We start from the raw sequence: 15541 nt of genomic DNA, 5'->3' as shown, positions 1-15541 counted from the left end.
ATTGATAGTTACCAGCCAAATCAGTTAATTGTAAGTTTTATATAAAAATGTGCTTGTCGCCAACTTTGTGCTGTGTGGGATGCAGACATACCTAATACTAGTATGCATTGCAGCCAGGCTGCTGCTGCTGAATGCTTCAAATCCACTTGATATTGCACTGGTTTAGACTGATAAGCTACCGGTACCAAAACAGGTTTTAGGTTAAGGTGACTTGCAAAAGGGAGGTGAGTTCTGTAGACTGAACCACAAGAGCACTGGCAAAATGTGGGTATTCACTGGTCTTGCTTGTTTTGGTACTTCAAGATTTTCTTATTTTGAAATGTGAACCTGTCTTCCTTGGTTTGGTCATTCTGGCTCATGCCAAATACAACAGAAATCTTGCATTTGAAAGGAAGGAATCTCATACTTGTTCATACATGTATCACTCATCTGTGGTTGCTACTAATTAGTTTACATTTTATCACTCTACTTACTGGATGCAGAAATCTGCAGTGAGACTGCAAATTTATTTCTTTGGTACCAAGTATGTGCATGGTGTTGTATAGGGTAAAAATAAGCAATTCCTGCCAAATAAATGCCAGCCTCGCAGTTTAAAAGACCCTGTGCCTTGCAAGCACTGTTTTCAGGTTCCTTGTATATACACGTTTATATGCTACCTTCACTTTTTTTTCCTTCTTTTGCATCATCCTTTGTACTCTTAGAATATAACATTTTTATTTTTTCTTGCTAGTTCCAATGACGGGTTTTACTCAGCGAGCTACGATTGATCCAGAACTGAATGAAATCCATGTGTTGTCTGGGCTCAGTAAGGACAAGGAGAAACGGGAAGAGAACGTTAGGAACTCTTTCTGGATTTATGATATTGTGAGGAACAGTTGGTGAGTATATTAAAGTCCTCTATGAAAGCGTGGTGTAGCCGTCAGTCAATAGGGAAGCAATTCCACTGTGTTTTTATAAGATACACATTTGTTGCCTGCGCTTAAGGGCTTTGGAAAATTTTAACCTGCATTTGACAAATATTTAATTAACTATTTATCTACTGAGCAAAGGTGATAACCAAGTTTATGAAACAAACATACATATGGCATAAGTTCTGGAAGTGCCTTCTAGGAGCGTGGATTGACAGGCTCGGTCTGTACAGTTTGAGATTGGGGCCTAAATATCTTTAAGAGCTTTCTCTTGAACAGCTAGAAGGTTTTCCTACCAGTGCTAGCAGGGAAGGTTAGATATGTAGGAGAGAAGCAATTTATGGGGAAGTAAAATGATTTATCCCCTTCCCAGCACACAATATAAGTTGTGTTTTTTAAAATGACCTCCCTCATGCATACAACATTGGCACTGCTTGCCCTGTCTATAGTTCATGATTATCAGTGGCAGATAATTTGACTATTACCCTGTATTTCAGGTCTTGTGTTTATAAGAATGATCAAGCAGCAAAAGATAACCCAAGTAAAAGCCTCCAGGAAGAGGAGCCCTGCCCAAGGTTTGCTCATCAGCTGGTATACGATGAGCTGCACAAGGTATGGATGTTTAACTTCTGTGCCAGATTTCAGTCCTGTAATGGTTCTGGTCAAGTCTGAAGGTCTACTTAAAAAAAATCTGATCCTGCGTTTCTGGGATAAAACAGAGACTGATGTTATGAGATGGTGCAATTCGCATAGCTTCATCTAGAAAGGATTCTGTTGCTAAAGACAGTGAATAAACTCGTATGTTAAATTGATTTATCATGAAGCAGCTTGGTATCTTGTTCCTTTAATAGGCATTATAGATCTAAGGTAGGTGGCAAAAGTGGAGCTGATGGGCAGAAATGAAGCCAACAGCGTTGCCGTGAGGTTCGCTCATGGCCATTCTTAAAAGCGAAGCCTGAAGAGACTAAGGTCCTGCAGGCAGTACTCTGTCTTGATCTACTTGGATTATAGAGGATAGTGCGTACTGACTTTTCAGAGCAATTGCTTATTAAAAAGGTGGGTGGTTTCAGTCCCTTTCTTGTAACATATGTATCCTGTGGCCGTTGTGGTCCTCAGCTAAACAACTTTGAGAACCTTAATTTGGGTGCCCAAAACTTTAAATGGGGAATCTGAATTTTTTACTGTAGGAAGAACTCACATTTTCTCTGGAAAAGCTACATTTAAGCTTATGCCTTAAACGCTCCTACAGAGTAGACAAGTGGTAAAGTAGCAGTATCTGGTGCAGTCGCTTAAATGTCGCAGACTACACTGGTATCATAAATTCTCCAAGGGACCACTGTGGGGGCTGGACTGTGGCTGTTAACATCAATTCGCTCCATCTGAAGAGCTCTTCTCTGTGACCACTTCTACAGTTGTGTATTTTTAGAAGTCTCTTCCAGTGACTTTTTTGGGCTTCCCTGATATAAATGAGGAGTCTCCTATATAGAACCTAAAATAGTGCATTTTGAAAGGATATGTCCAAGATATGGAGAAGGACAGCTTATTACTTTTTTTTATTTAAAATGTCAGCATTTTAAGATCCCTCTCTGGAATATTGAGAACTCAGCCGTTCAGAGTTTGCAGGGGCAAGGGTGTTTTTTTAAAATAATGCAGTAAACAGGAAAACAATCAATGTTTTATATATCCATTGTCCTTGGATTTTGAATTTACTTTGATTTTGAAGTTGCTTTAACATTTTAAAGTTAGCATGAAATGCTTTCAATATTTTTTTCAATACTTGCCCTTAGTCTGGGCAGAAACAAGCTTTGAATGGAGGTGTGCTCATACTTGTCACCAGGACTTTTATTGTATTATGAGGCAATAAATATAAGTCTGTTGTTCAGAGGCCATTTGAGTGGGTCTCTCAAGACACCTGGGTCAAATCAGGAGAAGCTAGGGCCTAAGAGACCTCTGTAAACCCATTCCTACTTGTAGAAGTAGCTTCTGCCACCTTTTTCCCCAAGAGCCAACTGCTGAACAGGGGCCAGCCAGCAGTCTACCTTTTGCATCTTAAGCTCCTATACTTGCTTGATTTCTGGGGATCTGTTCTCCATGAGAAGAACTTGGCTCCTGCAAACTTTAAATAGAGGGTTGTTCACATTACCAGAGTAGGACCATGATGCTTTTCCAGGGGTGAGGGCTCCTAGAATATTTTCTGCTGGAACTGGATGGTTTGGAGGTCTAAGTAGTGTTTTTTAAAGTTGTTAATCTGTCAGAATGAATAAAGCAGTTGTGCATCAGGGCACTGGGTTGTTGGCCGAAGAATTAATTGTAGCTTTCTTTGCATACAACACTTTGTGCCTCCAAGTACGTTGAAGTGGTTACCACGTACTTCCAAGGATCAGGGCCATAGGCATAGGTGTACAGTACTTGTGCCTTAATTTGGCTCTTTCATACCCTTGTGTTCTGCCTTCAGGAGATGATTTTTTGCTACACCATTAGGGTTTTCAGGATTAAATTGCCATCTGTTCTTGGTGAGTGGTCATTTCACCATCTAGTTCATCTCATGTTGGTCTTTCTGACCAATAGAGCCTGAAGAACATAATAAGTAAGATTTTTATTTGGCGGGAAAATACAGTACTGCTTTGAATATCATAGTTCTGTTTTGCCAATATTACAGACATTTTGAGGGATTGTTGCGCTAATTTATGTGAGTTGTTTTTTTTCCCTCCAACAGGTAGTTGACTTTAAGAACATACAAGACTCTGATAACATAGTGATAATGCCTCTGAACTAAAACCATAAGCAGCTTGAGGAAAAACTCTTATGTCAGTTTGCCTGATCATACACTAGTAATACAAAGAACAGACTTGTGTATAGTTGAATATGTCTCAAGAGATAATGGCTTACTAAACATGCAGTCAGTGTATAACATGGGCAAAATCAACTCTTTGAACTGCTTCTTGTTTCTGTAGGTTCATTATTTGTTTGGAGGGAACCCTGGCAAGTCCTGCTCTCCAAAGATGAGGTTAGATGACTTCTGGTCTCTGAAGCTCTGTCGGCCTTCGAAGGAATACCTGCTGAGACACTGCAAATACCTCATACGGAAACACAGGTATAGGAGAACAGGAGGGCTCTTTGGAAACAAGTCATTGCAAACCTTGGGCTTTGCTACATCTATTAGGAGAGTTTGACCATAGTCTTCACTATTTTTATGAAGATTTACCATTGTCCTGGTCATGTAATGGGTCATAAGTTTCCCAATCATCTTCCAGTTGCGCCTTGTTTTGGTGTACAATTTTGTATGCTTCCTGGAACATTTATATTGAAAATATCTAGCTATTTATTTTTGAATAAATTAAACTGGTGTTCTGGTGAGGATGGGAAAATCCATTACTTGATTAATGGACAAGGACTTGAAGTTCCTTGCTTGCAAATGAATGCATAAAAGCATAGGAGCTTCCAACTGCTGGGTCAAGCCATAGGTCCATCCAGCCAAGTGTCCTGGCTTGTAGTAGCAAAATGTGGGAGCAGAGAGGGAGGGTGTTTAATGCTTACTGCTGGATCTTTTCTCCATGAATACACTCCATTGCTTTTTGAGCCACTTGTTGCCTTAGGCACCAAAAAAAGTTTGGTCATTCTTCTCTCTCGGGGCCTCATGAATTTTGCCTTGTATTGCATAGTGGAATAGCTTCAGCAGGAGGGTTGAAGAGTGCCCCCTCCCAGCCTGCCCGTCAGGTCCGAGTGTTGTGGATTTGCGCCCTCTCAAACTATGTAGGGTAAAGAACTTGGATCTCCTGCTTCCTGGGCACATGCTGTAATAGCTAAGTTGGCATGTGCTTCTTGGGTACATGCTGTAATGCCTAAGTGGGCATCAGCACTGTTGAAGGAAGTGTCCACAATTTTTCATCTTGAGGTGTTACCTGATCTGTCAGTATGGTAGGAGAATGACGTATTCTGCCTAGCTCCTGAATCTTGATCTGGGAGGCACCTAGAAAATGTTAAGCAGGTGCCTAGTGAATTTACTCACCTTTAGGGCTAGAGGGGGAGGTTGCACCTCTTCTGGACTGGGGACCGTCTGATCTTCTGAAGTCCTGCTTTAGGTACCTATTGGTAGGGGCCACTGTAATTCAGGCTTCAGGGGTTTTCAGGGGAAGAATCGAAATTTAGTGTTCCCCCAAAGCCCCGGAAAACTGATTTGGCTGGAAATGACCTGAAACTCTGGGGGAGAGGGAAGGCAGGGAAAAAAGTTAAAAAGACAGAAAAAACCCAACACCCTCTTTTTCTCTCCCCCCCCCCCCCCACCTTGCAAAAAAACCCAACAAACAAACAAAAAAACCCAAAAACCTTGACTGAAGCATGGAGAAGAGAGGCAGTAGGGCCCTGGAAACATTGTGGAAACCCCACATGTATCCAGGAGCAACCTAGTATAGGTTGAGCCTCTGTTGGGGCTCAGCCAATCAGGTTATTTGATTCCCCACTTTGGCGGGGAATTTAAAAGCCCTGCCTGGAGTGGAGCAGGTAAGTACCTTCCTGCCCTAGGGGCTGCGGGTACAGGCATGCCGGGTGTTTGCCCTCAGAGCCAGGTGTAGGATGCAGGGTGCTTCCCACTGCAGGGGCTTCCCCCCACCCTGCATGACTCTCCCAAGACCTGCTGCCATCTGGGAGGGAGAGGAATTTCCCCTTCCCCTCTTTGCGTGGCAGGTTCCCTTAGCCACTTAGAGGCATGGGAGAGCCCGCCCTGAAAAACACCTGAACTTGGCTGCTGCGAGCCTGCAGGGAGCCCACTTTTCCCCCTGCTGGAGCCTAAATTACAGTGTTCCCTACTTACTGCACATGGTCCTTAGTTCCGCATGACATAAAAAAAAAAAAAAAAAAAAAAAAAAAGTCAGCACTGCACACAATCAGTTTTAAGTAATTCTCAAAGCAATTACTAATGGGGATCAAGAGGCTACTCGTGAGGTCCAGCTGAGCTCTGTTCTTGAGTCATTCTCTTCAGCATTTTCATCTCTGGAGAAAGTCATTGGTGCTTGTATTAATATCTGCCAATTTGACAAACATTGGAGGTGCATAATGGAGCAATAATATAAACATAGCTTGATTTGTTTAAGATGGACTAATCTAAGTAATCCAACCAAAAGCATGGTCATATCTAGATGTGCTGTTCTCAGTGACTGTGTGCTGAATCGGGAATGAATATCTTTCTAAAAAATATGAGAGGCAAGGATTTTTTGTGACATCTTGTATTTGACCAGCTATGCAGTTGAGAGCTGTTAGACAAGCTTTGAGGCTTCAAGTACGCCCTCCTTTTTCAAAGGTGTTGCATAGCTCAAACAGAAGTTATGATCTTTAGTGCATACATTAACTGGGTGAGGTTGCACAACGTGTTTTATGCAGCAGATCAGATTAGATGGGAACACAGGACTGGAAAAGACCTTCCCAATGGTAGTCCAGCTACTTGTATCACAAACCCATTCATAAATATATCCGTCTATTTTAAAATGAGCTATTTGCTTGCTCCTGCTATGATTGCAAGACTGCCCTAGAACTTCTGTTTCTTAGTTATAGCCTTCTAATTGCCAATTTAAACTTATTCATTGGCCTGTTCATTCCTACTTGTGTTCTTGTGCCAGTATTATTTTTAGCTTTTCGTGGCTTTTCACCCTCCCCAGCACTTACTGAGACTTAATCATAGCCCCACTCAGGCTTTGTTTGTAGGTTAAGCAGGTCACTCATTTAGCTTCCTGTCATAAAGGTAGGCTCTTCATTTCCCCCAGTCACTCTAGCAACCCTTCACATTTGAATTTATTCCAGCTCTCAGTTTGAGGTCTCACAAGTGCTTTGTGTAATGGTATTAAAAGCCCCCTCCCTCCCCTAGAAGGTCTTTGCAGATGCAAGCCTCTTTCATGGCTGGATTCCATTGGTGACCTTGTCATTGAGAGCTGACATGCATCAAGGTCTTGCTACTTTTCATGTCCAACTAAAATATCCCTAGTTTATGGCAGATAGTCTTACCAGTCCATAAGTGCATGGCTACACCTTTTGAATTTCCTTCTGGCTTTAAATCTTCATCTGATATGGAACAGCGACTTCCTTGGGGGAACCCACTTGCCTGCACTTTGAAGCGTGAGCAAGAAAAAATGGCAATAAGGAGAATCTGAAATGTTTAAAGAACCATTCTGCTTGCTGTTCATATCAAACAAGGCACTAGTTACACAACAGGAGTCCTTCCCCCCCCCCCCCCCGCCCCCCCAAAAAAAAAGGGCTAATTGTCCAACAGTTAGATTTTGTAGTGCAGAGAGGATTGTTTCTTTGCCTTAAACTGGGCTAATGCCTTGAATAGCAACTCCCCCGCCCCCCCAAAAAACACCAAAAACCCAAAAACAAAAAAACAACCAAAACCCCATGAATATCTATTTAGTTAACTGTGGTGGTAGGAATTAGTTCACACCACTGCTGCTGTTCAGCTAGGACTTGTTAATGTTTAGAACAAGGCAGTGTTGCTGGATTCTGCTGTAAACCTTGTGAAGGGTATTAGAAAGTGAGCTAGAGAATTCCTGTACTCAAATCGAATCATCTTTAGAAAGACCCTAAAATTATAAATCCCGTGTGTTCACTGGCTGTTCTCCTTGTTGGTGTGGTCTGTTGTATTATTAACTTATGAAAAAACGAATAGACCTATGCCTGTCTTGGACGAATGCCTTAAATTAGACGTGGTTCTGCTTTTCAATCTGAGATTCTCTAATTTCTTCTTCTCTGGGGCAACAACGTGAAAACAGGATTTTCAGGATCCTACCGGTGGTGGTTTAGGGAGGATTGTTGCGTGCCTCTTTTAACAGTCGTATTTTGTGTTCTGAGAGGGTGTTGTCACCTTCAACCACACACCAGAGGGGAAAAAATAGTTATGATATTTATGCTCAAGTCTTGGGCAGCTGATGTTTGAAGGTTTACAAGTTGTCCAAACTAGGTTACCTGCTGCTTTGCTATAAACTGACTCAGGTCCCTTCTCCATGTTACATGTATCATGCAGTCACTGGGTTTCTTGTGCAATTAATTTAAACTGGCTACACATGCAGATTAACTCTCTCTCCACAAAAAGGTGCTACCAGCTATAAAGTTATTGCTGGAAAATGTGTAATGACTTCATAGCTGGTAGCTATCCAGCTTTAATTTGCACATGTAGCAGGGTCTGTCCTTGTAGTTGGGACTCCCAGTCTCAAGGGTGCACCACTCACAGCCAGACCAGGGAGTCCTGCACCTGCATCCGTCCTGTAGTTGTGGACTCCGGGTCTTGGCAGTGCCACTGGAGGGCACTCTGGGTGGTGTGCTGGGACCCAGAGTTCACAGCTGCAGCACTCTGAGTCCTGGTGGCTGGGAGGCAGTGTCATGGCTGCAAGTCCCATTACCTGCAGGACTTCCAGCTGTAGTAGCTTGTTACTTGCTGGTACAGAGGAAGCCTGGGATGGCAATAAGGCATGATAGGATCTGATGCTGGATCCTGCAGTTGTGCTTCCTGCCATGCATCATCATCAGCAATCCCTTGCAGTTGAGGATGATCATCTTCCACGATAGTCTTAACCAGGGGTGGGCAATTATTTCGGCTGGAGGGCCACTTCACAAATTTTGGTGAGCTGTCAAGGGCCGAATGGGTAGCCCTGCCCCTTGACAGTTGCCCTGCCCCCTGTTTGCCATCTTGAGGCCGGAAGTCCTTCCCTTTGCCCCCGGAAGTGCTACTTTTGGGAGGGAGTAGTGTGGTCTTGGAACCGGAAGTTATACTCTGTCACATGGTCTATGTCAGGGGTAGGCGATGTTTTCTGGCTGGAGTGCTGAAAAACCCACAATGCCCATCTTGTAGGGTGCTGGAGTGCCGGCATACCAAAAAAAAAAACTGAGCCCGGGGGTACATGGCAGGATGCACTGCATATTAATATAGTTAATAATCATAAATGTTTCTTTTTTGTGGTAAATACCAGGTTTTCTGAAAATTCTAAACCTGGTGACAATAAATAAAATTTCATGGGGGGGAGGAAGAGGGGGTGGCACCGCGGGTAGGCTGGCCAGGCCCTTGGGAAGGTGGCAGCCGGAGGAGGGGGGGGGCCGGAAGGGGAGTGGGGGCTGCCCCAGAGCTGCACAGCCTCAGGTCGCAGCTGGGCCCCCAGCGGCACTCACGGTGCAGCCCCCCGGCCTGGCCCACACAGCTCCATGGGATGGGGAGCAGCTGCCCTACCTGCGAGAGGATGCTGCCTGGCAGGGGCAAGATGCTGGGTTTGGGGGGCTCCCGACTTGGCCTCTGTGCACGCTGGGCATAGCACGAGTGGGGCAGGAGCCCCCAAGGCTCTGGGAACAGCTGTGCAAAGTCATGCACTTTCCTCTGCCAGCCTGGCCTGTCCGATCCCAAGCAGCGCATGGCTCAGCCCGTGCCGACTCGGCCGGGCCCATCACATCCCGAGCAGCACGCAGGGAAGCAGTGGCTGCATTGGCTTTGCTGCATGCCGCTTGGGACAGGATGGGCTCTGCTGGGTCAGCACCGGCAAGGAGAAGCCACAGCTGAGCCATGCACCACTTCCTTGCATGCTCTTCGGCACAGGCTCAGCCATGGTTTTGCCCCTCTGGTGCCAACTGGGTCGGGCCCAGCACATCCCGCCCTGTTGACGAGCTGTGCGGGGGAAGGGGCACGCGGCTCAGCTGGTTCAGCTACCGCTTCTCCTTGCCAGTGCCGACCTGGCCAGGCCCACCCCATCCCGAGCAGCATGCAGCAAAGTCAGCCCAGCCTCTGCTTCCCTGCATGCTGCTTAGGATGCGACAAGCCCAGCTGGGTTGGCTGTGGGGAGGAGAAGCAGTGGCTGAGCTGTGTGCTGTTTGGGATGGACTGGGAAAGGCCAGCAGACGTAAGTGGAAGCTGCGGCTTTGCCGCGCGCCTCAGGCCAGCATTTGAAGGGGGAAGCCGTGGCTGAGCCAGTCCCAAGCAGCACGCAGCTCAGCCACCACTTCCCTTTGCTGGTGCTGACCTGGCTGGGCCCGTCCCGTCCTGACCCAAGCGGCACACAGCACTACCAGCCCAGGCGCTGCTTCCCCACGTGCCACTCGGGACGGGCAGGGTCTGGCCAGGAGGGCACCGGCAAGGAGAAGCAGTGGCTGAGCTGTGTGCCACTTGGGACCAGATAGGACAGGGCAGCAGAAGTAAGGGAAGGCTGGGCTGGGCCAGGCTGGTCCTGAGTGGCACTTGGCTCAGCTGGCTAAGCCTCCTCTTGCTGATGCCAATCTGGCCAGGCCTGTCCCGTTCCATCCCGTCCCGAGCGGTGTGCAGCAAAGCCGGCAAACACTTCCTCCGTTTGGGGCGGTCCCTTGAGATAGCATGGCAGGACCTGGACCACCCCCTACGGCCATGCATGTGTGGCATGGCAGGAGGCGCGATCTGTGTGGATCATGCATCCAATCCTATCCCACCTTTACCTGAATGTCCAGACGGGCTCTCAAATCTCATAGCTGCAGTCTCCGATTATCTTGCAGCTTTTTTTTATCTCTGCTCCCAACCTGTGTAAGCTTGATCAGGCTGGGCTGGGAGCTTTTTTTTTTTTTGTTAATCCTGTTTATTGGTGGTGCGGGGGTGGGGAATATTCCGTAGTAGTCACATGAAAGTAGGGCAGTAAGGATGGGGTGGGGAGGCATTCACCCAATAAAAATACCAGTTCTGCTGTTGGCATTGTACTGTTGGGCATGGCTACGGTTTATTTAGAGGTAGCTGCAGGCTACGTTACTGGGAGATGGCTATATATAGGAACTGGAACCACCCCTTGTACAAATATGTTTTCAAAATGTTTGTGTCATGCAGCCAAAGTTTCAGCACAGCTTTTTACTAAAAACATATTTCCTAATGACATGGAGAAAGTTCTGTTCATGTTTGTAGACACTGGGGCACACTAAAGTGTGTGCACTTATTTGTACGTAGTACAGCCCGCTGTCTGATGTGAGTTTTGGTGCGAGTCAAGCTGGTATGTAGACATCACTTGTCAGGTAAATCTGGTGCTGTCAAGAGGACCTCAGTCCATCTCCTAGAGTCTGATCTCCTGCTAGTTTTCTTCCAGATCCTTGACCACGTAACTCTTCTAAAAACCTGTGGAAATACTTTAATGTCAGGAGATAATTGAAAGCACCGTGGATTGATTTACATTAGCAAGCAAGTCGCTGCGATTTAAAACATATAAATGATTAATTTTATTTTGCATTATATTTTCTATATATCTCGAGAGGCTGGCTTTCTCGTTGTGTCATAAGCACAAAAAACATGTGAACTTGCAACTAAATTCAGGGCCTTGCACTAAACTGAGCACTTTTTTTTGCTAGCCAGAGGGATACACTGTTTCTCTTTACATTAGTTAAGCACTTATATGCTTTAGTCCTTGTTTACTCAGACTGTTAATTTTATGGTTAATAAAAGGAAACTTTTTTTTCACTGGATTAATGCATTTTGCTGTATAGTTAGAGAGATGTTGGACAAACGTCTGGGCAGTAAACCCTCTTCACTTGATCTGGAAAAGAAACAGCTACCAAGTTCAAGGTAGAACGGGTGCCTTACTTTAATTATGTGAATTTCCCTACTTGAAAGGAACCACTAAATCCATAACTTACTGAACACAGAAAACCTGCAGGCTTTACAGAGACATTAGGTTTGTGATGCATTTTATAACTTGCCTCATGTCTTCGCTTCCCTTAACTTTTTTTTTTTGCTTCATAGGTGGTAACTGCCCTATTTACTATCAACTAATCAAACTCATTCACACGTTCAGGTCCAAGAGCGAGAGTTGTTCTGACTTGTCTGGAAAAGAAGTAATTAAAATGCCAGATGACAGGCATTTTCCATGTTTCAGGGGTGTAGGTTGTAGCCGTGTTGATCTGGCTTTTGCAGTTAAGGCAGACACGGATCTTTGGGTAAATCCGATATTTTTTTTATTAGACCAACTCAAATAGTTGGAAGAAAAATCTTTTTTGCAAGCTCTCGGGTACAGACCCCCTTCCTCCGGCTGAAGAAGCATCTGCGGTTGGTCTGTGCTCTTCCTGGATGGAAGAAAATTCCCGAACGTCAGTCAAGCTTCTGGGCAAAAGCCAGAAATTAAGCTTCTGGGTGAGTTTTACTTAATCTGAATTAAGTTCTTAATTTTGGCTTTTGCCCAGAAGCTTCTGAAATTAAGAATTAAGCCAGAAATCTCTTCCAACAATACAGGTTGGTCCAGTGGAAGAGATCACCTCACAAGTCTTACCTCTCCTATCTTTACTACAGTTCTGGTCCCCATGACTTTTTAAATTGGGATTTTTAGAACTGGTCCATGTCATCATATGATCTCTCTTTTCAAAGAAAAAAAAAGGAAACAATTTCGTTCTCTTTCAATTCCCATTACTGTCTCAGCTTTGAGTGAGCTTCTTGACTGGAACCAGTCAAACGGAGATGGGGGAGATTTTTCTGCATCTGTAAAAGAGTTGACTGCTGTCGAACGCTGGTTTAGCACTTGGAACGAGAACTTGTTTTACCAGTGACTCCATGAATTCAGTGGTCACTATGCTGAAAACTTCAAAAGGAAACATTTACTGCTTGAATATTTTAAAGGATTATACCAAGTTTTGACATTATACAGTTTGCCATAGTTTCAAGTTTAAATAGCTGCCGTTGGTTGGTTGGTTGTTTTTTTTTAAAAAAAGGATGTATATAAATCCATTTGAATTCTTCCTGCTCAAAGGAGTCACTTTAAACAAAGACATAGGAAACTTTCTAGCATAGCACAACAGTAGGAGTAAGGTCCAGCGAGCTGTAATGGGTAAATACCAAATTGCATTTGTTTGAATAATCTGCTTTGACTCCATGTTGAGAGTCTCTTTAAACTCGGGGATATATTGGCATGTGTGTAATCACTGCCACCTGCTGTGGACTGCCTGATCCTCTTCGGTGTGGATCGCTTGAAGAGCGAGACCGTGTTTGCTATTAATGCCGTGAAATTGTCTTTTAATTTTGGAGACCCCTTTGGTTTTTTTTTTGAAGCAGAGCGCCCCAAGTTTGTTCTTTCCTGTGATTCCACAGTGAGCATGGTAGACAATAACTCAATACTTGGGATGCAGAAAAAAACTAGTCGTTTCCTATGTAGCTCATTTATTTGTCTGAGAATAGTTGTTTTGGAGCTACGTTGCAGAGTACAGAACTGGAGTGGGTCTTTCACCTAGCTTGAAGTGAAAACGAATTCTTTCTGTGATCTGAGGAGTCTGTGTAATACGTGGAATCGGTCCCCAAAGCCAGACTGACTGATCCGAATCTATTTGCTTGTCTTTGGGCAGACCAGCTTGCAGTCGTGGGTTTAGTTATTCTCTTTAGTCGTTGAGGGTTCCTGAAGACATCATTTCAAGAGATTGCAGCCTGTGGGTGTTGAAGATATACCTATGGAGCAACATCACCTGGCCCCCAGTGCTAGCCTTGGCTTCCACTTCAGTCAATCTAGGATTGTGCCATCTGCTCTGGCCAGTCTGGGACAAGAGCCATGCCATTCGCACCTGCTTTGGCTGGTCTGGCATACATGGCACCTGCTCCAACCAGTCTGCGGCAGGTGCTGCGTGCAGACCACGCGTGACACCCAGTGCAGTTTCGGACCAGCCAGACCAGAACAATCACTGGGTTTGTTTTTCAGGGGGAAAGGGGAGTATCTGTGGGCCCCGTCTGTCCTGTAGGATCAGCCCTGAGCCATTCATCCATCACACATGGCCACATGAGTTTGACACCCGTGTTGTAGCCCTTTGTTTTTATCCCTGGAGAAATAAGTTGACACAAAGGGGAAAAAAAAGTTTTTGGAAGAGGCAAGATGAGTTCTTGGCTGTTTCTAGCCAGCTAGTAGACAGAGAGGACTTCTGTTATTTAGGCTAGGGTGCCAGAAATTCTTCTGTGTTTGACGTATGTTGTACGAGTGCCCTGGGCAAGTCATTTGACTACTCAACACCTCAGCTTATCTATCTGTATAATGGAGAAATTGCAAACTTATGTCTTGTGTCCCTGACCATTTGCAAAATACTGCGCTAGTATAACTTCAGTGCATCACAAAGTCTTTTGTTCCCTTTGCTAAAAGAAATTAGTGCCTGGCATTATTTCCCCCACCCCTCCCCTTTCAACTATTCTGAGATTGAACCCTGCTCTTAGGCCCAGGTGCTTAACAGGCAGGGACCGAGCTGTCTTTAAAGAAATGTGTGGAATTATTAGATGCTCATTTATCTCTTTCCACTTTTCAGGTTTGAAGAAAAGGCCCAAACTGACCCACTCAGCGCACTGAAATATCTACAGAACGACTTGTATGTAACTGTGGATCATTCGGACCCTGAGGAAACAAAAGAGGTAATAGTGAAAACTTCCTCCTCCTTTTTTTTCCGTAAACGGAGAAAGTAAAAACTCAGGTGTAACTTTTACAACTTCTGCTTCCCTTAATCCCTGTTTAAACGAAACTTGGAATAATGGTTTGAAGTATCTTTTGAGACCTGCTTTATCATGATTATACTACTACAGATATTTGTCATTTAAAAAAAAAATCACGCCATGTGAAAGATTTGTTTTGATATCTATAATAGTCCAGGCTAATGGCACGGGCCCATAGTTGTGCTGTGTACTCTGAATAGGCATTTTTCATGGCAGCTTCTAGTTTTTTGGTATTTAAATAGTTTCAAAGTTTAAAAAAAAAAAATTAAGTTCTTCTCCAGAATATAGATTGATTTCAGTAGATTGTGTCTATATCCGTTGTCCTTTGAGGCTTAAAGTCTTTATGGCCTTAGACTGTTTTGTTGCAGTGTGCAGAGTCTTTGACATGCTCCAGGAATTTGTTTCCGCTTCCTGTTTTGTTCCCTTAGCACAACACACATCATCCTATAAAAGGAGTTGAGGAAATTGAGTTGTCTGAGATGATTTACAGAGCTTTTGAAATATTGGATAAGTTTTTAGATTGTGTTTGCTATTGGAATTTATACCTAGCATTTTACACCTTCAGATTTATATCGGTATTTTTTTGTATCGAGTGCTGTATACCAGCTTTACCCCTCCTCACCCTGGTTGGATAGAGACAGGAAACTGAGACAGTGATCTTTATTGCCCACTTGTGCTGTGTGAGCCAGGAGTAACTCTTCTGACATGATTGGATAGGTACTGTTATAAATCAGGGATGACAAGTGGCTCAGTGACTAAATGCCTTGCCCATATTACCGAAGTCATTGTCAAAGCTGCAGTTATATTGGGCATCTGCATCCTTAGTTTGCTTGTTAGATCATATCATTTCTTTAAAGAGATATTGTCCAAGGGCCTAAATAGATGTTAACACTTTGATATCAAAGATACTGATCTACGCTGTTACAATTATGCATGCATGATTTCTTTGGGCATAGCAAAAGCTTTCCAACTTTTTGACCCTACATGAAGCAGGGTTATATTAGTTAGGGTAGTTCAGCAAACTTAAATTTGCTGCAGGACCATGCAGATGTGAGAGTTAGCTCACAACAACTGGCTCCCTAGCCATCCCCTTTTGAAGCAGCTAAAATGTACATTTATTAATACCCCAAATATAGCCCCTAAGAAGTTTTTTGATTCTATAAGGCTTTTTCCTTGAAGGACATGCACAGTATCATGTTATTACGATCATAGG

At 44.2% G+C, this 15541-nt stretch overlaps 1 protein-coding gene across 2 annotated transcripts in view; it reads left to right on the top strand.

The window, feature by feature from the left end:
• The window catches only part of MKLN1 (muskelin 1), a 157482-nt gene that overhangs the window by 131120 nt on the left and 10821 nt on the right, over positions 1 to 15541 (top strand). For both annotated transcript variants that reach the window (XM_014607487.3, XM_019487602.2), the window contains 4 exons: positions 731 to 878; positions 1406 to 1520; positions 3863 to 4002; positions 14148 to 14250. In XM_014607487.3, coding sequence (XP_014462973.1) covers positions 731 to 878; positions 1406 to 1520; positions 3863 to 4002; positions 14148 to 14250 — 506 coding nt within the window. The remainder of the gene's footprint in view (positions 1 to 730; positions 879 to 1405; positions 1521 to 3862; positions 4003 to 14147; positions 14251 to 15541) is intronic.

The sequence above is a fragment of the Alligator mississippiensis genome, chromosome 4 (assembly GCF_030867095.1).
Source record: "Alligator mississippiensis isolate rAllMis1 chromosome 4, rAllMis1, whole genome shotgun sequence".
Taxonomy (NCBI): Eukaryota; Metazoa; Chordata; order Crocodylia; family Alligatoridae; genus Alligator; species Alligator mississippiensis.
The sequence above is the reverse complement of the archived record's forward strand: the minus strand, read 5'-3'. Positions and strand labels throughout refer to the sequence as shown.